This window comes from Platichthys flesus, chromosome 3 (assembly GCF_949316205.1).
Source record: "Platichthys flesus chromosome 3, fPlaFle2.1, whole genome shotgun sequence".
In the NCBI taxonomy this organism is placed as follows: Eukaryota; Metazoa; Chordata; class Actinopteri; order Pleuronectiformes; family Pleuronectidae; genus Platichthys; species Platichthys flesus.
The window spans coordinates 9,388,079-9,415,919 of NC_084947.1; the positions used below are offsets into that span (position 1 = coordinate 9,388,079).

Consider the following 27,841-nt stretch of genomic DNA (forward strand, 5'->3'; position numbering starts at 1 on the left):
GTAATGCTTTCAAAGGCACAGTCAAAAGAGAACCATGTCACACACAAACACACACACTCACACAAACGCACACACACACAGTAGGCCCGGTCAGGTGAGGAAATAGGTGGAGTTTTCCCAACTCGGTAATTTGCAATGGAGATGGTTTAGCACACGGCTTTGGCACATATCCGCTGTTGAACCGGTTTGCTTTGAGGATGACTCCGCTGCTTATTCACGCCGGTCGTAAAGCGGAGCTGAGCCCTGTGGCCCTGAACGCACCGAGCAGCTGAGCCGTTTCCTTCTCGATTCTGATGCTGATGGTCTCGTTAAGACGACCATTGCCTCCTTTCTTCTCGAGCCGCGGGGAGCCCCACCACGGCCATTTTCATGGTCACATCACCCGCGGGCATCCAGAGGTGGCAAACTAAACGAACCCGCGGGGGTTCCGAGGGGGGCCACCTGGTTTCTTATCACGGGTTAGGCGTGGTGTTAAAAATCCCAAGAGCATCCCACCTCCGACTGTGCTGCTGTGGGATTTGTAATATCAAATGATTAGAGAGGACAGACACAGAAGTGTCCTCACAACTTCCCAAAACCCAGAGAGCACAAACCGAACTCAATGCAAAAAGTGATTATCCAAAGTATATGAACGTGCGTAAAGCGCGTATAGAGTTTTACAGGCTGTGAAGTTGCTGTGATTATCATCCTTTAAAATTGGATATATATTGTCTGCTCTTAAGTATCAGCTCATAATTCAAATAAATCCCATAATGAGTTTGTTATATAACAAGATAGATCACTACTGAAACTGGTCTTCCTCTGCATGAATGGGCCCTGCGCACTTCAGCTCCCTCCCCACCTGTATTCTTGTTTCCTGCTCCCCGCTGTGAGGGGCCACTCTGATAGGTCCACAGGGTTAAAGGGACTGGCCTGCTGGGCTGCAGCCTCTCAACATATAAAGCCAACAGCTCTCACTATCAGAGTAAACAGCCGCCACACGAGGCTTAAGGGGAACCACACAGTAGATGCGCTTTTACGCATGACTAGGTGCTTTTGATTTTACGCACGGCGAGCCATTTGTGCCTCACTTGGCACAGCAGAGTTTTTCGTGACCATGACTCTCTCCAGTGAATTTGAGGCCTCGCAACACGCCGCTTTGCCCACAGAGGACGATGAGATTGACATAGTGGGCGAGGATAAGCCTACCCACGGACGTTTATATGGAAACGAGTGCTCCACGGACGCGGGCTCCTCCGCAGAATCTGGTGCTGAATGTGACTCCTCAGAGCCGGACTCGTCGGGGGAGAGTGAGAACAGTTTCTACCCAGACGCACAGCCTTCCAGGAAAGCCCAGAGCAGCTCGGTGAAGCCTCCCTACTCCTACATCGCCCTCATCACCATGGCCATCCTGCAGAGCCCGCTGAAGAAGCTGACGCTGAGTGGCATCTGCGACTTCATCAGCAACAAGTTCCCCTACTACCGAGACAAGTTCCCCGCGTGGCAGAACTCCATCCGGCACAACCTCTCCCTCAACGACTGTTTCATCAAGATCCCGAGGGAGCCTGGGAACCCGGGTAAAGGCAACTACTGGTCCCTGGACCCAGCTTCGGAGGACATGTTCGACAACGGCAGCTTCCTGCGGCGAAGGAAGCGCTTCAAGAGAAACCAGCCCGAGTTTGGAAAAGATGGACTAATGTTTTACTCCAGCATGAACTTCCAGCGACCGTATGGGCAGCCGTACTATGTGCAGGGCCAGGTGAGCCCCCCACCCACCACTTCTCTCCGGTACATGCCCCTGCAGGAGGGCATCATGATGCCTCCCTCCAACTATCACCTTCTACCACAAACTCTGAACAACCAAGGGAAGTGCAGTGGTGCCAAAGACTTCAGAGTGTGCCCAACAGAGCTCAGTGAGCCAAAGTCGGGCCCGCAAGCCAAGTGCTCCTTCAGCATCGACAGCATCATCAGCAAACCCTCTCCCTTCGTCTCTCAGAACCCGAACCCACAGCAGGGCCCGCACAGCGTGTACGGTCACCTCATGTCGGGCCCCTCATGTTTGGTCCCGACGCTTCTGCAGGCCCCCAGGACTCCTTTCTGCCCTCCTGCCATGCTGAGCACCGCCGCGTTAATAAACGAGCAGCTCAGACTCTCCTACCCTCGCTGCTGAAGACTGAACTGGGCCTTTGTGTTGGAGTCTGCGTGGAGACGTGTTTCTTAAAGAAATGTTTTAATTGCATGATATTTATGTGAGTTGACATTCAAAGTTATGTCTTAAAAAGAAGAAGTGAGTGTAAATAAGATGAGTGGTAATATATTTGTGAATCTCGCTCCAGTGGAAATCCTTGTCTATGAACGTGTTTTTTTATTTGTTATTAAGGTGTCAAAATAAATGTCTTGAAAAATACGTACAACGCTTTCTGTTTTAATGTCTCTCACAAAAGTGTGCAGTTTGGGTGCATGTATGACAAAAACAACAATAACAATAATAATCCTGTCGATTTAGATCTAATAACTGAGACAACAAAACCTAATTAAAAACTACTTTTCCCAACCAATAACTGCACATGTGATCTCTTAATATAAAGGTGCAAACTTTCTTATTGAAATTGATGTAGTCATTTAGTCAGTTATAAGATTGCTCCCTTTTCAAAATAAAGCATTTAAACATTTTTTCTTTTTAACATGAACAAAATCTGGATGTGTAAAAGAAGAAAATAAATATGTGCCATGTTTCAGTTTCTAAACGTTATTAATTTGAAATAAGTCTCCAAAACGTTCATTTACTACACGCCATGATTAAAAAGAGAGAAATATTTTTCTTAAAGCTAAATTTTGAGTTTCATGTTATTTCAATATTTCAGAAAAAATGTTTACACATGTTGTCATTTATTATTTAGGATCTATTTTTCGAAGAATAAAACATTGAGGCTTTTCGTGATTCTTCCCCAAAAAAGTTCAGTTCTGTCTTTCGGCCTCAAGGTTGCGCTGTTCACCAGAAGACTGGAGCAGACGTGATGCTGATCTGATGCTGACCTCGTCTTCTTCATTCTGTGAGATAATAAACTACAAACTGCAGTGTCATTGTTTCAAATCTTTTACAATTTATCAAATAAATCAAATATATAGTTTGTGCAGGAGAGGATGAGTCTGAGAAACGATCCAGGCTGAACTCTCTCTCTGTGTCGTTCCTCACTTTTACACTCCAGTGACTGGCTCTCTACCCAGTCATGGCGCATGGCTCCACATACTGGGCAGTGAGGACGGCCCAGATAGAGGCAGTGTCCGGTTGCAGACTGAAACAATTCCCCTCGACCATCAGTCAGAGGTCTATTTCTGTCCCGAGGCTCAGCTGATTGTGGGCCTTGAAGATTCTGACCCTCCCTGATTTTTTCCCCTCACTCAGTTGTTCAGGCTTATTAGGAAAAGAGGGAGTTGTCCATGAGCAGAGGAGAGGGCTGGCTGTGCGTAAAGTTTGGCACTGAGGGATGCAGCTCTCCGGGTTGTCGAAGTGAGAACATTTGACTTTCTTGAACGCCTTTCCATCCCTTTAAGGAGCTGCTGTCACTTCGCTCTCTCTCTCTCTCTCTCTCCACAACTTTGAGTCTCCAGTCCCAACTTCAGCTTCTTTTTGATCGGCGTCCTCCCGCGGGCTCCCGACGAGGAGGATGGAGACGAGCCCCATCCCGGTGCTGACGGTCCAAACCGCCCCCTTCGACGACCAGCGGCCCGGCACCAGCGGGCTGCGGCGGAAGACGGCGGTGTTCGAGGGGAAGAAGAACTACCTGCAGAACTACGTCCAGAGCCTGCTTTCCGCCATCGACCTGCGGGACCGACAGGGATGCACCATGGTGGTGGGCAGCGACGGCCGATACTTCAGCCGAGCTGCCATCGAGGTGATCGTGCAGATGGCAGCTGCTAATGGGGTAAGAGGGGAGGGGGGTCTGCAATCGGAGGGGCTGTCACAGGCCTTCATTTGTGTCAGTATATCCCTCATCAACTCCTGCTCACTACCAGACAACACACTCCTCTGTTATTCTATTCTACTCTATTCAAATAACGTTTTCTATCCATTAGGAACTTAAAAGCCTACAGATATACCACAACAAAATATACACCATCCAGGGCAATCAGTGATACAAACTTTCAACTGTAAGAGTTATAGATAAACAATAAATTGTGAGAAAATCAATATATGGTGTTAAAATCAATAGATCACCTGTTTTTGTTGGATGGGAATAAAGGCTTAGTTTCTATACATGCCAAAAGAACCTTTTATCCGGATGAATAAAAGTCACCATGTGGGCCATGACAATAATTTGTCGTGGAAACCCAATTATCAAACTCCAGGAAAGTGATGAAGCAAAGTTAGTTGGGTCATTGCTTAAATGATCCTGCCACAAGGATATTTATCAAAGTTGCATCAATGGAAGTATCACAGTTTGGTTTCAGGATGTCCTGTATTTGCTCTGCTGCAGCTCACCATGGGAGGACACCTATTGCAAGTTGAATCTAAAGGGAGGCAAGATGAATACCAGGGTCTCCCCACAAACTTTACCTTTTAAGGGCAGTTTTTAAATTTGTCAGATGAAACATAGAGAAGTGAAGAAATCCCTCTTGGAATTAAATGATCACATTTTATTGACCTTGTTCAGAACTGGGGATTAACACCCAGTATGAGGTGGACAATTCAAACAAATTGTAAATGGTCTTTATTTGCATTATGCTTTACACTAGAGTTTTGCTGCTCACCCTTTCATTCAGTGCATCTATCACACATCACTCACACTCTGCCAGGACAGAGGTTCAGGGTTTCGTACACTTTGGCATGCACCCTGTGATCGAACCACACAACCCTCTTACTGGTGCTGGACCATCAGCTCTATCTCCAGAGCCACAGCCGGGCTACAAGTGTGAATGCACCAAAGATGCCGGCACCTTGTGAAGAAATGTCACAAGAGGACCTTGCTCTGTATTCAGGGCCCACAAGCCAAACTAGGTAGAGTGATTGTGAGACTGGTTTATGTAGATGTCTCCACTCCGTCCTATTAGAACTTGTCACCCATCCAAAAAGTGAGTGAAGTCAAAGTGTCAGCAGCAGATAAATGAAAATAGGAAGTCGGGAGTGAGAGACACAGAGAGGAGGAAAAATCCCCGCAGCTCATTTAAAACGCTTGCTCCGAGATCTCTGTGATTGGTTTGGACAGGTTCCAAAGGAAAATCTGAAGGGGATATAATTTGTTTTTGAGATCGCTCCGCTTTTCTGCCGGCCCAGCTAAACGTCTCTTGACGTGGGTCTTATCGGCAGTTCCATCCATCCGGCTCTATTTTCCTGCCGACGTGTGCCCCCTCCCCTCCCTGTTCCATCTGTCCTGGGCCAAACTGCCTGCTCTGGGGATCCCCTGTTTCATGGCACTGAACCAAAAGCCAGAACAGGGGGGAAACGGTGCAGATAACCTCTCCCAGTATCTGATTTATTCTTCTTCCAGTCCTGCAACATGCGTAAAGGATAATACGCTGACGTAACTAGAATGCATTCCTCTCCTGTGAGCCACACTTTCATTTAATATAGCTGATATCCAAGGGCATTATGGGATGCCGGTGGTGTTACCACTTTAAAAGTAGCATATAGTTTATAAATGGAGAGTGCAGCTCTGTTAGTGGGGCACCCTCGAGGGGCAGGCGATTAGCTTTTTAAAGCAGGACGTCAATTAGTCACCTGCAGAGTGACAAGGTGCTTTGGGCTGGGGATGCTTAGGGATACAATTTTTACACATTTTTCCATTTACATCATTTGACACATCCAACCTCTGAAGATAGTGGAGCCTTAAACTTTCAACTCATAAGACAGTTTGAGCACCTCTGATAACATTGTTACAACGCCCTGGGATGATGTGTAAGCTCCCTGATGTCTGTGCCGTGCAGATTGGTCGTCTGGTGATCGGCCACAACGGCCTCCTGTCCACCCCCGCTGTTTCCTGCATCATCAGGAAGATCAAGGCCATTGGTGGGATCATCCTCACAGCCAGTCACAACCCCGGAGGCCCCGCTGGAGACTTTGGCATCAAGTTCAATGTAGCAAACGGAGGTGAGATAGAGTTTTACTTTCTCCATTTGGTTAAAAAAAATCATTATATGTCTGTAGAGTTTACAAATATCTCTACTTTGCTGGCAGGTCCGTCCCCGGATACGGTGATGGACAGGATCCACCAGGTGAGCCGGACACTGGAGGAGTACGCCATCTGCCCCGATCTGCGCATTGACCTCTCCAGGCTGGGGAGGCAAGAGTTTGACCTGGAGAACAAGTTCAAACCTTTCAGAGGTAGCTTACTCACTTGTTCAGTTACACGAACAAACCCATTGGCTTCCGGCTCTAAGCTCTTCTCTGTGTTTCCAGTGGAGATTGTGGACTCGGTCGAGGTGTATCTACAGCTGCTGAGGAACATCTTCGACTTCACGGCCATTAAAAGTCTCCTCACTGGACCAGAGCAGCTGAAGATACACATAGATGCAATGAATGGAGGTGAGATAGTTAACCGTCCCATTATTTAACCCCTGGTCTGTTGTCATTTGTTAGTTGGTCAACGCCTCCTCTCGTGTTGCAGTGATGGGCCCCTATGTGCGTAGGATCCTGTGTGATGAGCTGGGGGCCCCTGCTAACTCAGCGGTGAACTGTGTCCCTCTGGAGGACTTTGGAGGCTGCCCCCCCGAGCCCAACCTGACGTACGCCACCACTCTGGTCGATGCCATGAAAGGAGGCGAGGTCGGCTTCGGGGCTGCGTTCGATGCCGATGGGGTGAGACACCTGCCCTTCATCTGTGTGATGCTCACAAGGGATTTGAGCGGTGACTGTTGCACTTCCACCCACAGAAATTGAACTGCTATTTTAGTTTGAAGTTTTTAGTTTGAATGTATTGTCTTTCCATTTGTTTGTCTGATTTTATGTCGTACGGGTGAACTAAAGGCAATTTACGGCCCATGGTGGACAATAACGTTCTCTTCATTCATTCATTCATTCATTCATTGTCATCTCACCCATCACCTCTAGTGGTATTGCTGTCACTTTAAAGTCTTTCTACAAATCCCATCGCGTCCCATCAGAAAGGTCCCTTATGTTGTCAAAGCTATGAAGACTAAATCCAAGTTATTTAGAAGCCGCCCACAGAGAGAGATCTATTTATTTTTTATCGTTTTTTTTTTGTTCATTGATAACAGGAAGAAAAGCAATGAGAGCTGAATAATACTTTAACCATGGTGATCAAACAGGCAGTTCACTTTTTCCACACTGTCATCCAATAGTCATTTTGACTGCTCACACACACACACACACACACACACACACACCCTTTGCTAAGTAAATTAGCACAGCATCAGGAGACTTATGTCATTTCTGCTCTGTTTCTCCCACAAGGATCAGTATCCTCTCTGTCATTAGGGCCAGTGGTTATAATCGTACAGGGCGAATGTGTCTGTTACATTATACTGTCACTGAGGCTCATACTGTCCCATGTTTAACCACTGATAGTGACATGGAAGAGACTTGCAGTCATAATGTATTGATATGATTCATTTAATCTACATTATACATGTATTAAGTTACAACTTTTTTGTATTTGCTAACCGTTATATTTTCCCTTAAAGGATATGAATGGTGTTATTTTATATCGGTCCTACTGTCAACTACTATTTAGTCTTAAAGTCTCTGTTCATATTATTCCATGTTAAGGACCGGTACATGATCCTCGGAGAGAACGGCTTCTTCGTGAACCCAGCTGATTCAGTGGCCGTCATGGCTGCCAACCTCGCTGCCATCCCCTACTTCAGACAGCATGGCGTCAAAGGCTTTGCCAGGAGTATGGCCACCAGCACCGCCCTTGATAGGTACAACACACAGACACACACTATTAGACTATGAGATCACATGCACGGACACACATGCACACATTTACTCACCGCCTATAAATATTGTGTGTTATGTAAAACCAGAGCCGAGCGGAGGGTGCTGAGTGAGAGGATGTGTGCACAGCTAAAGTTATCCTCACTGACATTGTTCCAGACGGAGGGATCCCTTGCACTGCTCCCCCGCTGTGGCTTCAACAGAATGCTCCTCGAGGGTAGCAGACGTTAGACACAACGAGGGAACCAGAGATCCACTAGTTCAGACTATAGTATTTGTATTTATAGAATATGTAGCAAGTTGAGTTAGATCCAAGGAATTCAGATATTTAGTTTCCTCCATAAAATATCTCTATATCAAAATCCGTTGCATTCAATTATTCTCCATTTAAGTAAATAGAAGTAGACTTCATAGAGCGTATCACCTGCAGACTAATATAACTATTCAAACCAACTCCTTTGGACCTCTTTATCAGCATTTAAATACTTTTATCCCTTTTGTACAGACTGAATAATGGAGACAATTCTGTGCAAACAACAACATCCCATAAGCATTGGATTGTAACTGTTTGACTTAATCAAAGTTAATTTTGAGGGGAAATATGAATTGTTTTCTTCATCAACACATTCCCTTGTCTATGGAGGACCATACATGACATAAGTAAAAATAAATAAATGTATAAATAAATACAGAAATAAATAAATAAATGAATAAATAAAAATGGAAATAAATAAATAAATACAGAAATAAATAAATAAATATGTTAATACCAAAAGAAATGTCAAAAGAAATGTCTTAAATATATTTTAACATTTATTTTTTCCCTGATACATTTCCTTTGCATTTGCAGTGTCCTTATGCTAATGAGAAAGGCGGGCCTAACCGCAGTCTCATGCAGGATTGGTCACAGGAGTGTAATGATCCAGCCCTACTACTTCTGCCTCTCAATGCTGGTGTCCAGTAGCTGTTTGCAGCGTTGAGCCAGTTCACACTTAAAATGAACTAGTTCAAGTTCAGAGGGTTAGTTAAGGTTATTTTTTATTGGGATGATTTAGCTGTCAGTAGTCCTGACTGTGAGCGTCACGTCTCGTGTTGTACTGAGCACAATGAGCGAGCCGAGAGGAGGAGGAGGAAACAGAAACTCCAGCTCGGTACAAACCACCTGCAGCTTCTGCTCTGATCATGAAGCCGCTGATCTCTCAGCAGATGTGACCAGAGAAACTCTGTGTTTCCACTGTTTCCACTGTTCCACAGAGTCACTAACTGGCTGTTTCACGGTGAAGTGCTCAGGTCTCAGTCACTGCCCGTGTCTCTGAGCGAGTGTGTGACGGGGCGCAGGGGCTGTGTGTGTGTGTGTGTGTAGCTCAGTTGACCAATCCTGCTCGAGACTGAGGTTAGGCCCGCCTTTCTCATTAGCATAAGGACACTGAAATGTGGAAATAAATAAATGTGGAAATAAATAAAAGTTGCAATAAAAGTGGAAATAAATAAATAAATATGGAAATAAGTTTAAGACATTGATTTATTTAATACTGCATTTATTTCCATATTTATTTATTTATTTCCACATTTATTCCAACTTTTATTTTTCGATTTCAGTGTCCTTATGCTAATGAGAAAGGCGGGCCTAACCTCAGTCTCGAGCAGGATTGGTCAACTGAGCCACACACACACACACACAGCCCCTGCGCTCCGTCACACACTCGCTCAGAGGACACGGGCAGTGACTGAGACCTGAGCTCTTCACCGCGAAACAGCCAGTTAGTGACTCTGTGGAACAGTGGAAACAGTGGAAAACACAGAGTTTCTCTGGTCACATCTGCTGAGAGATCAGCTGCTTCATGATCAGAGAAGAAGCTGCAGGTGGTTTGTACCGAGCTGGAGTTTCTGTTTCCTCCTCCTCCTCTCGGCTCGCTCATTGTGCTCAGTAGAACACGAGACGTAACGCTCACAGTCAGGACTACTGACAGCTAAATCATCCCAATAAAAAATAACCTTAACTAACCCTCTGAACTTGAACTAGTTCATTTTAAGTGTGAACTGGCTCAACGCTGCAAACAGCTACTGGACACCAGCATTGAAAGGCAGAAGTAGTAGGGATGGATCATTACACTCCTGTGACCAATCCTGCATGAGACTGCGGTTAGGCCCGCCTTTCTCATTAGCATAAGGACACTGCAAATGCAAAGGAAATGTATCAGGGAAAAAATAAATGTTAAAATATATTTAAGACATTTCTTTTGACATTTCTTTGGTATTACATATTTATTTATTTATTTCTGTATTTATTTATTTATTTCCATTTTTATTTATTCATTTATTTATTTATTTCTGTATTTATTTATACATTTATTTATTTATTTATTTTTTACTTATGTCATGTATGGTCCTCCATACTTGTCTACCCCCCCCTCATTCTAACTCTCTGCTGTTGTAACGAGATCATTTACTGCCATTGGATTAATTTCAAGTTTAATCAAGTTTGTGATTCGGAAACTAAGACTGCAGTTGTATGTCACTGATCCAGAATAGCTAAGTGTAAATGTATGTATGACCGTCTGTCTCTGTGTGCACATGCTTGAATGTGTTTGTGTGTGACTGTTAGTGTGTGTTAACGCTGGAGGATAATAAGGAAGTGACCTCACTAATCGTGGTTTTTCTCTGGGCGTCTCAGTTTCAAGGAAAAAATTAGGCCTAGGAGTGAGATGTTACATCACAGTTATTGGTCATCTCTGTCAGTGTTGAGACACTCCCTCACTCAGGCATACACACACACACGCACACACACACTGAGACACACATCGATTGGACACTGTGTGTTGTTGAGCTGCTCGTTGCCTAAAGCTGCATCTTATGATGTTGAACTCACCCCCATAACTGCCGCACCTACCTGAGTACACACACACACACACACACACACACACACACACACACGCACACAAAGGCCTTTTCATCAGTTCCTACTAAACTAAGTGCCTCCTTCATCTCTCTGTCTATTTTCTAAGCTTTTTTCCTTTCAGTATTGACAACAGCATCAATTTCCAGGAAGCTCTCACTTGTAATCTGCCGACGACTAGAATAACCCATTTTGATGTCTGTTTCAGATAACACCTGAAACACAGATAGTACTGTGCTCTAATAAAAAATAAGTTTTTCCTGTTAACCCAATTTGACCAGCGTACCCTCGGGTCAGCACATGGATGAAAGCTCACTGATAATGACTGACGCTGCAGGACGAGTTCGCTTTGTTCAACACGACATGTCCGTGTCTGCAGGCGTAACATCCAGAGCTGCATGTGTTAGCACGGTTTCAAGGAAGCCTTGAAGTACTCAGTCGTGTGGCGTTGGACCCTGGAGTCCGCCCAAGTGTCGGCCTTTTTTAGTAGAGTGAGTTGTTAGAGTGTGTGTGTGTGTGTGTGTGTGCTCAGTGTTTAGACTGAGCAGTCCTCCCAACTGTGTGTTTATGCATAGTGATGCAATCTGTGTTATAAAAGCCTTGATGAATGTAGTGGTGTGTGTACTGTATGTAGCTGCGTATCCAGGAGGAATAAGAGGAAAGTGAATTTGTCCTCAGATGTGCACTGGGAGGTTTGCTTGTGATTTGGATTGAGACGGATAGGAGGCCGGAGATCTGCTGTACCTGTGCAATGTCTCATTCTGGAGTGGACTGGGGATTTCTGTGTCTGTGCACCGGTTGCTTGTGTGAACACAGCATTGGAAGAGTGTGTGTGTGTGTGGGGGGGGGGGGGGGGGGGGGGGGGGGTCAGAGGAAGAGAAAGTGGGAGGGAAAGTTTGGTAAAGGAAACATCTGCCGAGGAGTGAGCCACCGCTGTGTTACCCCGATGAAGTCAGATTTTTAATAGTTAATCATTGATAAGTGCTGCGAGAGGGATCAAATGTCTATCCAGTTGAAATATTTATATATATTGTTATTAACTCCAGTTTCATAATGAACCCAAAACGTTTATATTTACACTTCTGTGTCCATATGCATGATTTGATACACCACAGCAACACTTCTAAGCAATTCCTTTTTTCCCCCAAATGGGTGATTAGATTTTTAACACACTTTGCCCAATCAGAAAATAAGAAATGATTAAAATGAGTTTGCATTCATACTTCAACCAATTTCAATCAGTTATCCTTTATTTTAAAGTATTTATTTAATCACCTCACATTACAACATAACACATACAGTGACTGCAGTAATGCCTCCTGTGGTTCGTGTATCCCTGTTTGGGATTCTTATAGAGCAGCAATGGAACCATACCGGATTTGTTCTTCAGTTCACGTCTAAAATATTTTAAAAATAAGATACATTTAAAAAACTGCAAAGTGCTGTCACCAGGCTGAAATACTTTGTTATCTGCCAGTATGTTGACAGGAGGCAAGACACAGGAGGTGGCCAAGTTAAACACTGACCTTACAGGCACACTTTTCCACTTCATATAATATTATTACACAATAAATATTTTCTTGAAGCAGCTTTGGAAACTGTTTTGAACCGATGTCAGCCTTGATACCGATTCTACAAAACACAATACAGCTATGACCATTTACAGAAATCAAGTATTTTGAGCGTTGGCCGCTAAAGCAACTCCTTCAATCTATTCAATTTGTGTTGTCCAGTGGGCGTTTGTGGCTCAGGTCGAGTGGAACTCACATTTCAATCCTAAGTAAAGATCCAGCAGTGCTGCGCTTTCTGTCTGGATGCCAGTGTAAAGCTCCTCAAGTCCAGGCTGCGCTCAGAGGGGGTGAGGAGTGAGGGCACTGGATGCTATGTTTGGTCAAATATCAAGTCAAGGCCAAAAGTGAGAAGTATACAGCTCCGCAGACAAAGAAAAACTGAGAGAGACAGAAGGGAGATATTTGATGAGTATAGGCGTGTGTGTGATGAGGATGATGGAAGGGAGACAAGTCACAAAATCTCCGTCTTCACTTTATGGGGGCAAAGCATCCAAATCGTTTCTAAGACAAACCCCAACTATCGTCACATGATCTTACAGTGTTGTATAAAACCTGTTTCACACAGTGGCCTCAGTCTCTGGTCGAGTTTTGTTCGATCCGTGAAAATACATGATTGTCTGAGATTGTGTTTGACAAATGAGATCAACTCAATACATCAGGTATTTTAAACGATGATATGTGTAAGTAGAAGCCTGATTGTAAAGTTAAATAAACATTTCGATGGACTGAAAAGCTGTTAATATTTTTTATTTTTTTATTTTCTGAACCTCACCTAGTAGTTGTTTCTACTCAAAGTGTTCAGGATAATCTCATATGTCAAAAAATGCAATAGCCTTACACCGGCGTAAGTGTAAGATTGTTTTAAAATTCTTTCATTCTTAAATTTAAAGGTACATTATTAAACTAAACATTCTTTTCACATTTCTTCTTTTTTGGCCTTATGACGATGAGTTAAGAATATCTGTGTTACATCAAATGTCTGCTCATTTCGATTGCCTTCGATTCTAAAATCTCAGGATGGTTTATTTGTTTAGTTTTGTTCTTGCTGCTTCTCTTTTTTTGTATCTTTTCTTTTTTAAATACTGGTGTCTTACAAGCCTGTTTTGCATAGTCTGCATGAGGCGATAATAAAAACCAATCAAATCCTTCAAAGACTGGATATTGAAGAGGGATCATTAACTTGCCCATTTAATGACAGTATTGAGGGACTGATTAGTAACAATTTTAAAAAGTCCATGTTTTCTCTGATGGCACATGTACATAATAAAAAAAGATGTCATTTTATTGTCTTCAGCTCTCTTTAGCCAAATTCTGTCTTTAACAAGCGTGAGAAAATCGACATCTTCAGAGTGGAGCTATGTAGCTTAGAGGTCACACCTACACACAAGGGGATTACAGCCCTAAATAGAAATCCTCCAAGTCCATCCCTCGTGTCTTTAGTGATATTCATGTGCCAAAATATTTCTGTTGAGAGCAAGGCCTGTGTGGAGGGAGGCAGCATCCACTGAGTCTCTCTGGCCTCAGACAGCGCAACAGGATTTAAATATGCATGTGTTTGAAAAGCCTAAATACTCTGTGAATGAAACTAATTCTTATCTTTGCATCTTTTCTATCTTTCTATTCCAACAACTCTTTAGTCTTCGGTTGTCTGTATTTCAAACTGTTGTTTTGTTTGACAAAGGTCCATATCGTTTATCCAAGTGTAGAAAAGTCTCCGCTGAACTTGCCCGTTGGCTTGTGCTTCGGTCAGCTGCAGAGTTCGAGCCGAGCTGGTGCAATCTCACAATCTCAATATTGTCCCAGTGTTAACAACAATTCAATCCTGACGCTTTTCGGCACATTGTCTGAACGTGGAGCGCTGGCAGGGTCAGGTTCCCTGCTTGTGTTGGCTGCGGACGTGCCATCGAAAACGTCAAACGCTCGTCAGAGGGCCAGAGTTCCTTTTTCTTTTTTTTTTTTGTTTGAGGAATTCCAGGCTTTCTGTTCCAGCTCTCGTTTCCCCCCAGGAGAACGAAGCGGGTTTACTCTTATTTGGTAATTTATCCCGTCCTCATGTAAACAACTGCACTGGGCACTGTGTGGGATTTATTTATGTGCATGATGACTGTGTGGACGTGTGCACCACCAGTTAAAAAACCTATATTGTGCTCTGAATTCCCATTGCATTCCACAGTAAAGGCGTTTGAGATTGATGTTCCCACATCTCTTGTTTCAGCTTTGTTGGGTTGATAATTTTGTCGACACTTTCCGAGTGGTGTCCTGGCAATTGTGTTTTTTTCCCATTTTGTGGTGTTTACTGGGGATTGTGGGTGATGTGGTGGAGGAGTGATCAGTGGGGAATGATAAGAGTTGTGCGTAACTGAACATCTCATTGATACAAAGTCCCTGCACTCCCTCCTCCTGTATCATCTGCTACACAAGATCCATGGATTTTCTCATATCATAATATTTCATCATTTGTAACCTAATACAAAATATACGTTTCTATGATTCTAATAAAGATCATGTTTTAAACAACTCCCCCCTGAAATATTGGTTATGAGTTGGTTGGCTCTGGAGGAAGAGCGAGGCTTCTTAATCGCTCTGTTCCCCCAGCCACTAAATTTGACTGTAAGTGAACCGCCGCTAAAAACGGTTCTATTAGATCATTGAACCATAACAGTAAAGTTATTTCATAATTAAAACCTGTGACGTCGTCAATAACTGTAGATTGCCTGGTCATATATGTAACGTTGAGCTGATAACGAGATTCCAAATCTTTTTTTTTTACCCTATTTCCATTTAAGTCCAGATGTGCCGACCCTCTTCTAAATATACACCCTCTTCTAATGATATTACGGTAATTCCATTATATCCAGTCGTATTTCTCTGTAAAGTTTGACACAAAGTTCTTTCTGCACCTTTTCACCCTCACCGGGATCTCAACACACACACGTGCGCACTCACACGTGCACTCCTCCTCCCCCCCATGGGCCGAGGTTCAAAGCAAACATCAGCTAAAAGGTTAACTCACTTTGTTCTCACTGCCTTCACCTTATTAAATTATGGGATGAGCTGTTGGCAGATCTCGCTCGTCACACAGCATTTGGTTTGCTTTATTTCAAAAGGTCAGGGGATTGTTTGTGAGCTTGTATCAGAACTGGGGAAAGGACATTAAAGTGGGATAAATACAGTGTGTGTTTTGGGAGCAAAAAAAAGTCAACAGCCCCTTTCAGCAGCTTCGTCTTTTGTCTCTCTCTTTCTCCCTGCCTGTTTTTTCAGGGTAGCCAAGGCCATGAAACTGGCGCTCTACGAAACTCCGACAGGCTGGAGGTACTTCGGGAACCTGATGGACTCTGGGCGTTGTTCCCTCTGTGGGGAGGAGAGCTTCGGGACAGGTATGATGTAGCACGCTCGCTCACAGCCCTGCACCCATTGAGACCGATTTGTGAATGTCATTAATACAAGATGGAAATATCCAGTGAATACAGAGACAGGGCAGCAGTAGTCTGTTTGCATGTGGTTAGAAGGTCACTGATTCAAACCCCTGGACCCCGGTTGGAAAATGTGAGTAGATGTATGTGACTGAGAAATCCCCCCCCCCCCCCCCCCCCCCCCCCCTGGCAGCAACTGTTGTTGAGGTGCCTGCAAACAGAGCCGTCACTGGAGGAGCGTGCTCGCCAGCAGCTGCTTCCTGAACTCGCAGCAGGGACTCAATGAAGCTCTCAAACAGCAAATGTGTCCAGTAAATGTTTCCTTGAAGTTAAAGGGAAATTGCTGTTTATTGCAATTCCAGTTTAATTTCGTTTGTACTGCTTTCAAACTCCTGACTTGTTCCTGAATTTACCTGGAGGGGCTGTATGGGAGAACATGGATGTCAACCTTCCAGTTAAATTAGTGAGTGAGCCCAGGTGAGAACACAGCAGGAAACGCAAAAAGTGAAGAAATATGAAAGAATAGAAATATCTCAGGAATAAACAAATTTAAACTCTAGTTATTAAGGTGAAATTCCTCGGAATGAGCGCCTGCATTATGCGGTTTGATGATCACAGTTCATTTCCTGATTCTGTTTCATTGAGCAGCAACAAAGTTGAGCCAGATTCACCTTTTAAATTAGTTTCAGGCTAATATATCTGAACAAAGAGTAAAAACAGTTAAATCAGATTTTCTAAATCACTTTCGTCCTCTATCCCCTTACTATACTAAAAAATAAATGTAAAGCCAACTCGTCTCAATTACCCCCTGGTGGCTGGCTGCAGTATCAATCATGAATCCTGCCTTCTCCATATTAATTGACAGGACATGGACCAATCTAAAAACTCAGAGTACCTGTTAAAATTGTTTAATTATGGGAATTTCTTATCATAATGATTTATGTTCGAGTTTTGTCCAGTGCTTTTGAATTGAATTAGTTATTTGTTATTAGTTATGATTGACAGCTAAGAGTCTTTGGTCCAGCGTGTGTATCAGTGGGACGGTGCTACCACAGCTCCTCCCCCCTGATTGTTACTGTGCAGACTCAGAGTAGCTGGCACAAGATGGCAGTGTTTGTATCCAGGATATTTTGGCTTCATTACTGGATAGTGGGAAGAAATAGTCATACATCTTTATATGTATATTAAATATCAATATTAAAATTGATGAACGGGTTTGTCGGCATATTATTATATGCCGATGATGATTCTCCTGCTGCTTTACTCTCAAAATGAAAACTAAAATGTTGGCTACCCTGGCATTTGTTTGAAATCATCTTCCCTGGTGAGTGAAATGTTGCTATAACAGAAAGTTTGACGTCCAAAACCACAAAAATATCATCTAAGTCATTATGAAATCCTAATTTTCCTTTAAAGGGGAAAAAAGTTCCCAGAATGTCTCTGTTCCCGTCTCGTTTGCACACTCGCCAGCCTGTTCCATTTGTAGAGTTGTGAGCAGTGCATCCCTGTAGCTGCAGTCAGAGTCATGTAATAGATGTGAGGGCTGTGACCCTGACTGCATGTGTAAATAATCCCCATTCTTCTGCTATAAAAGGAGACAGGAGCTCCATGAATCACCGCAACATGCGAACAGGCCTCCAGTGGTTTCTATGAATGCAAACGCTGCCACATATACACATACACAGAAAATATAAACTGCGCATTCACAAAGGAATCATACACATTCGCTCCTGCCCTCCCTCCACACCTGTTTATCCTTACCATACTCCTCCCACTGAGGAGAAGTGGGGGAAAAAGCTCAGCGTGAGAAGAGAACATTTTAAAATGGATGTGAACGGGACAGTAGTCAAGAGAAGCTTGTAGGAAAGTGAGGAGAGGGAGTCGGGAGAGTCCAAACATGAGCGGTATCGACGAGGAGGAGAGAAATGGAGGAGGCAGAGACGCAGGGAGCACGGAGGACTATGGGAGCTCACTCGTTGTCAGGCCATGTAAGGCCAAAAGCTCAGAGGGAGCCCGGAGCAGTAAATCATCAGAGCTGCTCCCCACTCCTGCTCCTCACTAACTCCTGTACGCTAATTCAAACGCACAGCAGGGATTATTGAAAATGGTAATGTGGCTACTTCTGTCAAACTTTGCTATGCGAGGGGTAACAGTACTCGGATAACGACATCTCTAGAATTTAAAAGTCACGCACACAGGTAACAGTCCAAGTAATCTGCACATGCACATTTCAAATATTTGAACAATGAGAAAAACCGAAGTAAGAAAAAACAGTTAGAATCCCAGTTTAAACCAGAAACCCTGATCTCAGTGCTATTGTAATGGTAGAGGAAGTTATGCTAGTGCTAACTGGGTCCTTCATGTCCAGGACCAGTCGCAACATAGTCAGACTGACCATCAGGGTTATGGCAACAAATGTGCCCTATGTCAATGGAGACAGTGGTCTGTAAAAACATCTAGAAGTTTTTACTTACCTCATGAAAGTCTTAACTGGTCTTCTTTGTGGGCCTATGTTGAGCTTTTTCTTTTGCCAGGCGGTTTCTCAGAGATTCATATGCTGATTGTGAATTCTATTTTAATTACCGTTTGACTTGATAATGATAATATAAAAACAAAAAAAATGTCTTATGCTACTCTGAAAAGATGGACAACATTGTTTTCTAGAGGGGTAATAATTTGATTTGTAGTTCATCCTCTGTTTCTGTATCAGACAAGGGGGAAACTGACAGTTTCCTAACAGCTGTATAATCCTGCAGCCAGACACAGACCTCTGAAGAGCACTTATTTTTTTACAGAATATCTCTGCATCCTATAAAAAACAGACATTATAATCTTTATGGTTTTCGTTGACATCTCAAACTCCGGTGATATAAAAGAGCTCAGTCGTTTTTTTCCACTTCAGGCTGATGCAGGGAAACACTGTGAACATTTTCATTTAATTCAAATGTCAGAGTGTCCCTCGACAGATATACCTTTACTGTGCAGCTGTCTTTGAGAACAGACTGATAGCTCCCCAATGAAGGAGACCGATAAAGGGTGTGATCAACCCCTCTGTTTGTGTGTATGAGTGTGTCTGTGTTTTCGGATAGGGATTGGAAGCAAACATTTCCAAGCCCAAGCATTCCTCCTAAACCTCTAAGACAATAAGTTTAATATCACTGTCATATCTGTGCATGAGCCAGGAGATGGTTAGAGCCAATCTGTCCAACGATAAGAAATATAAACCCATTTCACTATAGCCACCACATAACGTCTTATGTGTTTTAGGTGTTTTTATGCTAAGCTAAAATCAAAAGCTAGAGGGCTGCCTACCGCCAGTCATTTCTAAAACTATAATTTTTGTATATTGCACTAAAGTTAAAATGAGCACACAGCACAGTCATGGTTAAGAGTTTGTTTTTTTGTATATTTCTTCCACGTGCAGGTTCAGACCACATTCGTGAGAAAGACGGTTTGTGGTCGGTGCTGGTGTGGCTCTCCATCATGGCGGCCAGGAAACAGGGAGTGGAGCAGATAGTCAGAGAGCACTGGGCCAAGTTCGGACGCAACTACTTCTGCAGGTAAGCAGCTAAAGAACATCTTGCCTCTTCATTGGTTTAGATCCTTGCATATCTTAAATGCACGTAAACCTACAAGGCCCGTGATTGGCTTCATCAACAATCCTTTTCCCAGTAGTATCGATCCCATTTATTCCTACTGACGCAAAAAAAATATCTTCCAGACTTTCACCTTCACCCATTTCTTGCCACTTGCTCTTATTTGAACCCCTCCCCTGGGAGAGGAGGCCAGTGTTCCCACTGACAGTCGCATCAGCTTTTTCTATTCCCACAGAGGGCTTTTCCAAACTGATGCACATTTCCCACAACACATAGATGGACACAGAGTTCAAGCCAAGCAGCAGATGGTAAAATGTAAAGTGCCTGATTCTGGAGAAGAGAAGCTGCTTACTCGACCTTGAGAAAACACTTTTTAATTTATAACAAAGCTTTCCCTGGTCAACAGCAAGGTTTTCCTCACTGGTTTCTAGTGTTGGATATGGTTTTCACTGCCTGTGTGTGTGTGTGCGTTTGCCTTTTGATTATCAGATTTGACTACGAAGGCCTGGATCCTCGTGCAGCCTTTTACTTTATGAGGGATCTGGAAGCAGTAATCTCAGACAAAGCATTCCGCAGCCAGAAGTTTGCTGTAGGAGAGCACATATACAGCGTGGAGAAGGCCGACAACTTCGAGTACATCGACCCCGTGGACGGAACGGTGTCCCGAAACCAGGTCAGTCTGGGAAGAGCTCGGGGAAGGAATGTAAACGCTGCACGTTACATGACAGAGTTAGGCAAGTAGAAATGAGTGGGGAGGACACAAGGTAATACAGTATTTTAGGTTTGTACTGATCAAATATCCCAGATTACTAACTGCAAGAAGACTGGGCTTATTAAGCAGATCAGGTATCCACATTAAACACACTTTTAGAGTCACTGTTATTGTTTCTCATTCAGTCATGAATTTTTGCTCTATAACAACCTGTCACTCCTTGTAATTGGATATAAAAATTATTCCAGTGAGTCAAACTCATGAAGTGACGTGCACAGATTTACAACTTGGGCAGAAGCTTGCTTCCCTGCAGTATTTCCAAAATAGTCAAATTGAACTCCAGAGAAGGGAATCGAACAGAAACATGTGTCAATCTGATAGAAAGATATCAGATTTAAGTCGCTGCCTGAATTCTATATGTGAAATGTGTGTTCTTGTACACAGCAAACTACTGCTGGGATATGTGCTACCCCCTGGATGTTACATTCAAGTTGTACTTACCACTAAAAAGGAAACCGTTTCTTACAACTAGGCTGATATGAGCATAAGCCTATTAGAGATAAATCATATCCCCACTCACGTCATGTAGTTTGTTCAAGTTTATTTGTCAGCTGATCGATAAGAGATGGTTAGAATTGTAAAAATGTACATTCTATGTGTTAATGTATTCACTAGAGGTATTCACATTGTTTTAATACTAATAAGTAAAAAGGAACTGATCCAAACCTCAATGGCTCAGTCCCACATTTAATGAGAAAAGAAGCATCCTGATACGTTCTGAGGTGGTTTGCTGTGTTCATATCATATCAAATGAAGAGTATACACTAAGGCCGAGGTCAGTTGAGTTCAACGAGCTCAAAGTAATTCAGCCGTCAGACTCTCAAATCAATCATCCATTTTTCCACAGACCCCAGATCTGTAGTAGTTTGGGTCAAACCAGAAAAAATAAATAGAGTTGGCCTGGAGATCTGGTTCATATCGTGTCTCGTCCGCCCGAGGAGACGTCTTATCACACGGTCTCTCCATCTCGCTCTCGTTTACACACACTCACTCGTTCATCAGCCTCTCGTCAAGCAGACCACCCACGGAGCATCAGAGAGGTTCCATGTTTGGACATGATAGTCTATCTTTCATGTTGCACCATAAACATATTTTTACAAACACACATCACACATACAGCACCGCACCCTACACACAGATACACACACACACACAAACACACACAGACACATGCACTGATAACTCCCCCAGTCTCTATACTCCCTCCCTCCCTCCCTCCCAGTGAAGTTCACCCAGCTGACTCCTTCTGTTCTGCCCACAAATGTGCGGAAACTCATTCCTGGCGTCAACACTTAGCCCGCGCCCCCCCGCCTCATGCCACAGACACAGACACATGCACACATGCTGGACTGGATGTCAGTTGTCCATGTGAATGAGTGTCAACACATGAGCGTCCTCTCAACACCTCCACGAGTTCACACTCTGTGTTCGTCGGCCACTTTGTCAACTTGTCCTGCCACAGCTGACACATCGCTGCTCTTCAGTCCTCATGTCCACTGGTTACCAGCAGCTCCACAGCTAGTTTAGTCAGTCCCCCCCCCGAAATGTGGTTTGACGTCACTGGTAAATCCTCAGTCGGCCCAGTGTGTGTTAGCACAGCGCACATTCCTCCCAGGACAGAATTATATCAGCTGTCGTCTCACTTGCAGTGGCTCCACCGCCAGTGTGTTTGAAGGGGGGGGGGGGGCTCTGGCACATGGACACTAACACATATACACACAAAGACAAAGTATGTGGGTTTTACACAGCAGTGGCATGGCAGCTTTTGCAGTTGGCTACTGAATTATTTCTGTATTGTCTGCATATTGATGGATGGACAGACAGATGGATGGATAGAAAGCCTTGTCAGAGAACCTGTAAGACCTACAGACTATTTATTGATGGTTATTTTGCAACACGTGTTTCAGCTTGGGCTATTTTATTGAAAGATATGAAACTCTAAAGTTATGTTGATCATACAGTTTGTCTACAGTCTGTTTCGTCTACTGTTAACATGGTGAAAGTAAGTCTTCAGTTTGTTGATCAAGTTGAGCAAATCGTCTTTGTCCTCAGATAAACTTCAGCAGTGGTTGTTTGGTCACTGGGTCAAACCGTGGGTTCAAATCACCACCGGATCATTTCGATAATTCGATTTTTTTGTAATTAATTTGTTTAATTTGAGCAGGATTACACAAAAACTACTCAATTTGATTCCCATTACACTTTTTGGAGGGGTGGGGCGAGACCCATCAAATACTGGTGCAGATCAGGGGGTGGACCAATGATTCATAATTTTTTGTGTGTGAGAGAATGTTTTTTCAACTTTATTTGTTGTATTTTCAAAGAATCATACATTGATCTTTATGGAATCAGACATGTGTAGTGGACCGCTCTTTATGATTCTGTGCAATTTGGCGCAGATCCAAATAAAAATCTGGATTATAGTGGATTTAATTGTGGTTTCATTATGGGACTGATCAGGCTTTGGCGGCTTGAATTTTGATTTAAGAAATGCAGTTTTCTTAGTTTTGCCTTTTAGCAGACAGACAGACAGACAGACAGACAGACGGACAGACAGAAGGATGGACAGACAGACAGACAGACAGACAGGCGGATGGACATCTCTCATTATCACTGTGTCTCTCTCCTCGTCCAGACTCAGACATGGAGGAGGAGGAGGACGGCGAGCGGTCCAGAGTCACTTTCCCTTTCAGTGTCATGGTCTGTAAACAATGTGGCTGAGTCCCAGTTTGAAGACGTTAACAGCTTTTACTCTGAGATGAGATCACTGTCTTTTTTTTTATTACTTGTGTTTTGGAAACCTCTTGTTCATGGTCCCCTACTCTTTTCTTTTTCTCAAAACACATCTCTGTCTTCTCCCCTGAGCTCGTCTCTAATGGGACGAGGAAAGAGGCGCTGTGGAATCCAGCACAGATAAGAGTCATCTCACATTCATTAGTCAAAAAGCCTTATCTCCCTTACGTCAGCCGGCGAGAGCTGTGGCTGGTTACCCCCGACGCAACCATATCCTGTTTTTCCTGAAAATATTGAGGTCGGGGTCAAGCACTGAGCAAGTTATCGAGGTTATGGAGGCACAATAATCATGTTTCACTGGTTTGGTGGGAAATCGTCTCGAACTTAATGGAGGTGAAGTAACACTTGGGTCCTGGCAGAGCTGTGACCTTATATAACTTACTAGAAAACTCTGGTCTGGATACAAGGACTCAGGAGTTTACACTGTCAAGGAATCCTTTCTCACCACTGTCCCAGACATACACACAATGTCAGTGACATCTAGTGGATATGTTTGGTTACTGCATATCAAATAAAATGTCCTGTGTGAACGATGCTCCATTAATGGCTCCTGTCTGTTTTTGACATTGTCCCCAATTTGACTAGTTTCCTGTTTAATACGAGTGAATAAATGTTTTTATAATTTCTTATATTCAAAGATTTATTATGTTGGACGAAGCTCATAATTTGGTTGAGTATTAAATTAAATATGGTTTTATATGCATTATTCATGAGATTATTCAGTTGATCCTGTTAGTGACAATATAACAAGTCCATGTACAGAATTTCAGAATCTCTTCATTAATTTAGAAATATGTTATTTTGTTTATTTTCATTTACCTTGATAGGAGTTCCTTTTTGGTTTGTGAATTAGGACATTGCTTGTCTGAAGAATTAAATAGAAATAAAATGAAATAAAACTGGTGTTTTGTATTTTTAAACTATAACTTGGACACTGTGCAGCTGCCTTTACTTGGGATTTGGAAGACTGGGTAAAACTAATACATGTTACTGTATATCCCGGTTTGTGTCATTGTACACTGGTCCAGTGTACAATGACCAGCTCTGGTAACTTGTGATCTGCTCTAGTCATTCATTTATAACATAATAACTGTTGGTGAAATCGTTGCTTTGTGTGTTTCCAGGGTTTAAGGATCGTCTTCACCGATGCCTCGCGCCTGGTGTTCCGGATGAGCGGCAGCGGTGGAGGAACGGGCTCCACAGTGCGCATCTATGCTGAGAGCTTCGAGAGAGACCCTGAGAGACACAGCAGAGAGACACAGGTAGAGAGGGGACGGGACAGTGTGTCTGTCCGCGTGTTCTGTTTGACTTTAAAGTCTATATATATACTGTTATGTGTACATATATATACAGTACATATGTCTTTAGTTGATCAACCTGTAGACTGTTTAGGACATTACCATCAAGTGGTTATGGTTGTCGGGACAGGTTGTGTACATATTTTACCAAAAGACAAAAAGAACAAACAAAGGACAGAAAGTTATTTCTAACCTTGTGTCTTAAATAAATGCTTTACTATCAAAATTGTATTCCAGCACTGTTTATACGTAGTAGATATATTTTTCAACTTAATTTTGGGCAACAATATAAATATTATAACCATCATTTTGACAGTGTTTTTGTGTGTGTAGCTAATGAAAAGCAGGCTTTATTTACTTAGTATTGACTGTGACTGCGTAGCATTCCTCTGGCTTATTTCACCTGCTGCTCCTTGTCTTCTGGTATTTCCCTTGTTCCCCTTGTGTGACCTCCACGGAACCCTTGAGCAATCTATCATTGATATTAGATCATGAATAATAAAATCATAATACATTCATATCATCTGTCCCTTATCCGACGCACATAAATCACCAGGGGACATACATGATTAGCCAACATGCTTATTAGGCGAGATTAAAAAAGCAGTGCGGATACGTTTTTATATATATAGCTCTGCAGTGAGCAGCAGAAATTTCATCCTTGACTTCCAAGTAGTTGTGTTTGTATGTATTCCAGCACATGACCCTATGTGCAACGAAACTAACATCGTGACACAAAACTACTGAGTCACGTCAAATAAATCCTTCTGCAATCCTGCACAGAGCACATAAGCAAAAACTTCCTGTCCTGCAATCTCTATGAACGAGTGATCTGTAACAAGTTACGGGAACTGGTCGACACACGAGGCCAAATCGCCTCTGTAAATTTATCTTTACGTGCCTTGTTACACCGTTTTGATCGCATCAGGATGACACAATTCAAACTAGGTTACCGGCTCTGGAATCTGTTTATCTGCGTCACAAACTCACATGACGGCCACAGAGCACTGCATGTGTTGCTCTGCACAGGAAAACAAAGGTTTACTCAAAGAAGTTCTCAGCAGTAATTGTAATTTAATGAGAGGCTGGATGTAAAAGTTGTGCTGCGGCTGCTTTGAATAAAGTTTCGGAAGTTTACGAACTGTAAGATAATTGTTATAAAATCGATTATATAGAACCGCTGTCGGCCGTGAACTCAAGAAAATGTCTGGAAAATTGGCTCGGGTAGCAGGAGATTCTACAGGTCAGACACGTTCACAACAACAGGAGCATGTCCAGAACATTCAGGCGAGGGGCGGGACACGACAAATGTCATCCTTCCAAGTTGTCATCGTCGTCTTCCACCTTCATTGCTCCTCTTTTTCATCCTGAGATATTCTTCTGCTTTCGTGTTGGTTCCCTTTCAACATGCCCTCTCACTCTCACTTCCTGCACAACATGTAAAGGAACTTCATTAGTCAAAGGTTCAAACAATGCAAATAAAACTCAGGAAAACTGAGGAAAACACAAATCCTCAATATAAAAACAACAGAGACAGACAATTATAACTTGTACATTGTCATTTCTGAGTGCTGTGGTCTTTCAGATTTTTCCTTTAGAGCTTGAATCATGTTCCCGAAACCAACTGCAGGTAGTTTTAAAGAGAGATAGAATAGGCACTAAAGGTGATCACAGCTAAAATCAATGATGATCCAGCAGGGTAAAATTAAAATTGAGTAAACTTTATGATCTTAAAAGAAACACAGCCTAAATCTGTTATATGTATTGATCTTTTTGTAGGTGCTGCACAGCTAAATGCAGTTGAAATAGTAAAAATAGTTGAATAATGACCTGTGCGTCTCTCTGTGCAGGTGGTGCTGGGTCCTCTCATCGCCATCGCCCTGAAGATCTCCAGCATCCACGAGCGGACGGGACGCCGCGGCCCAAACGTCATCACATGAGCGAGCAGCAGAACACGCACACACACATGCACACGCACATTCATCCACCAGCTCACACAGACACCAATCCCCTCAAAGCTTCTCTGTAGCGTCAGTTTTCAGTTTTTTCATTTTTCCTTTAGTGGCGACTCAACGGAGGCTGCAGGAGTTTATCTCTAAAAAAGAAAAGGAATGCTGCACGCTATTATCTCACCTGTGTATTGACCACTAGTGGAAACCAGAGCCTGGTGTCTGCACCAGGGAGGCTATTTAATTATCTCTTGGGATTAATAGTGAAACATGCGTAACCAGCAAACAAGTTTCTGTGCAGACTGAGGATTGATTGTCTGGCCTCGCTTCAATCAAAGAGAAATTGTCCGTTTTGTAACTCACGCTGGTTTTTGTATAACGGTGCAGTGTTCACTTTTCATGTTGCTCCCCCCCCCCCCCCCCCCATATACATTATGTCACAGTGTATTTTTAATTTTTTTTACAACCATTTCATGCAGAAGTAATCATTTTGTCAAAGCGTAAAAATAAAAGCCACATTGCATCACAGCTAATACAACGTAGTGAAGGGACTTACAGTGTTTGAAGTGGAAGCATATCTCGCTGCATGAAGACGGGGAAGGGGTGGGGGGGGGGATTTCACACTCATGTTTACTGCCTGAGGAGCAAATGTAAAATAATGGCGCCTCAGCAAGAAAAGGAACGAAGGAGAGCAAGAAAAATATATTCTAAAATGATTTTACTCTTTTCCTTTAATTTGCCAGTTCAGGCCTTTGGGAATGCCACATAACCATATTTGAATATTTTATTTCTTTTTCTTTAAAAAAAAATCCCAATAAACTTTTTTTTGTGTGTCTAGCGGTTGCCTTTTATTTCTAATTGAATCAAACAGCTCTAATGGGGACAAATAAAAACACAACAGAGTGAGATATGTCGCCCTCGGGCATATTTTGGATTTTAATTAAATAAATTCCTCATAATTAAGAGCCCTGTGTTGTGCGGATACTTTGCGCGGTGATTGAACATCCTTGAGGAGAAGTGCTGGCTTGTGTTTGGCGAGTGCGGCACCTGTGTGGGGCCGAGTGTGGGAACCCGTGGAAGCTGTCGTGCGGCGATAAGGAACGACGAGGCTTTATCTTCATGTGGCCTGAATGAGACGCAGAGAGCAGATCTCATAAACACGCTGATTGCCGTCATTATGAGTTGAGGATGTGCCGGTGGATATCCAAAAGGATGTGTTCACTCAGACATTACCTGTCAGCCATGACGGCTGCTTTGTAATCGGTGGTTCTTTGTAATCGGTGGTTCTTTCTGAGGCTGGACGAGGAGCAACGCCACTTCATTTCCTTTTCAATTTGTTGCTCGGGAGACAGTTTGAGTTTCTGCTGAATTGATCCATGTTTCAGAGATTTGGGTTAAATAGGCAGAAGCAGAATTAGATGAATGTGTTACTTTTAAAGTACTTGGCCAATTTGAACAGTGTCATTTGTCAAAAATGTACAAACGTTGCACAGCAGAGCAAATTAATGCTCCACCAGTGTTTTTATTGCAGGGAACTTTTCAATTAAGCTGTCAGTTGTACTTCAGAGTACACCAGGTGTACTGTCAATTGTACTTCAGAAATTACAATTGACTCTGTAGTGCAATTGACAGTACTTGCAGACTTGCAACATCAGTCAAACACATTATTATATTACT

General features: G+C 43.1%; 2 protein-coding genes across 2 annotated transcripts; both read left to right on the top strand.

Annotated features, from left to right (window-relative positions):
- Nucleotides 1–1,096: 1,096 nt before the first annotated feature.
- On the top strand, nt 1,097–2,258 carry foxd5 (forkhead box D5). Its single transcript, XM_062384774.1, has one exon. It carries the CDS (start codon nt 1,097–1,099, stop codon nt 2,147–2,149), a length of 1,053 nt encoding a protein of 350 aa, XP_062240758.1. The 3' UTR covers nt 2,150–2,258.
- Nucleotides 2,259–3,342: 1,084 nt separating this feature from the next.
- On the top strand, nt 3,343–27,001 carry pgm5 (phosphoglucomutase 5). Its single transcript, XM_062384901.1, has 11 exons — nt 3,343–3,905; nt 5,905–6,067; nt 6,155–6,301; nt 6,377–6,502; nt 6,585–6,775; nt 7,706–7,860; nt 15,605–15,720; nt 19,181–19,316; nt 19,842–20,025; nt 24,042–24,179; nt 26,066–27,001. Exons 1-11 carry the CDS (start codon nt 3,648–3,650, stop codon nt 26,153–26,155), a joined length of 1,704 nt encoding a protein of 567 aa, XP_062240885.1. The 5' UTR covers nt 3,343–3,647; the 3' UTR covers nt 26,156–27,001.
- Nucleotides 27,002–27,841: the final 840 nt, after the last annotated feature.

What these genes read in the sequence shown, in the direction of transcription:
- foxd5 (XM_062384774.1), top strand. Translation starts at nt 1,097, where the DNA reads ATGACTCTCTCCAGTGAATTTGAGGCCTCGCAACACGCCGCTTTGCCC.
- pgm5 (XM_062384901.1), top strand. Translation starts at nt 3,648, where the DNA reads ATGGAGACGAGCCCCATCCCGGTGCTGACGGTCCAAACCGCCCCCTTC. An exon ending in CAAGTTCAAACCTTTCAGAG is followed by an intron (nt 6,302 to 6,376) that starts GTAGCTTACTCA and finishes CTGTGTTTCCAG; the next exon opens with TGGAGATTGTGGACTCGGTC. An exon ending in GGACGCAACTACTTCTGCAG is followed by an intron (nt 19,317 to 19,841) that starts GTAAGCAGCTAA and finishes TTTGATTATCAG; the next exon opens with ATTTGACTACGAAGGCCTGG.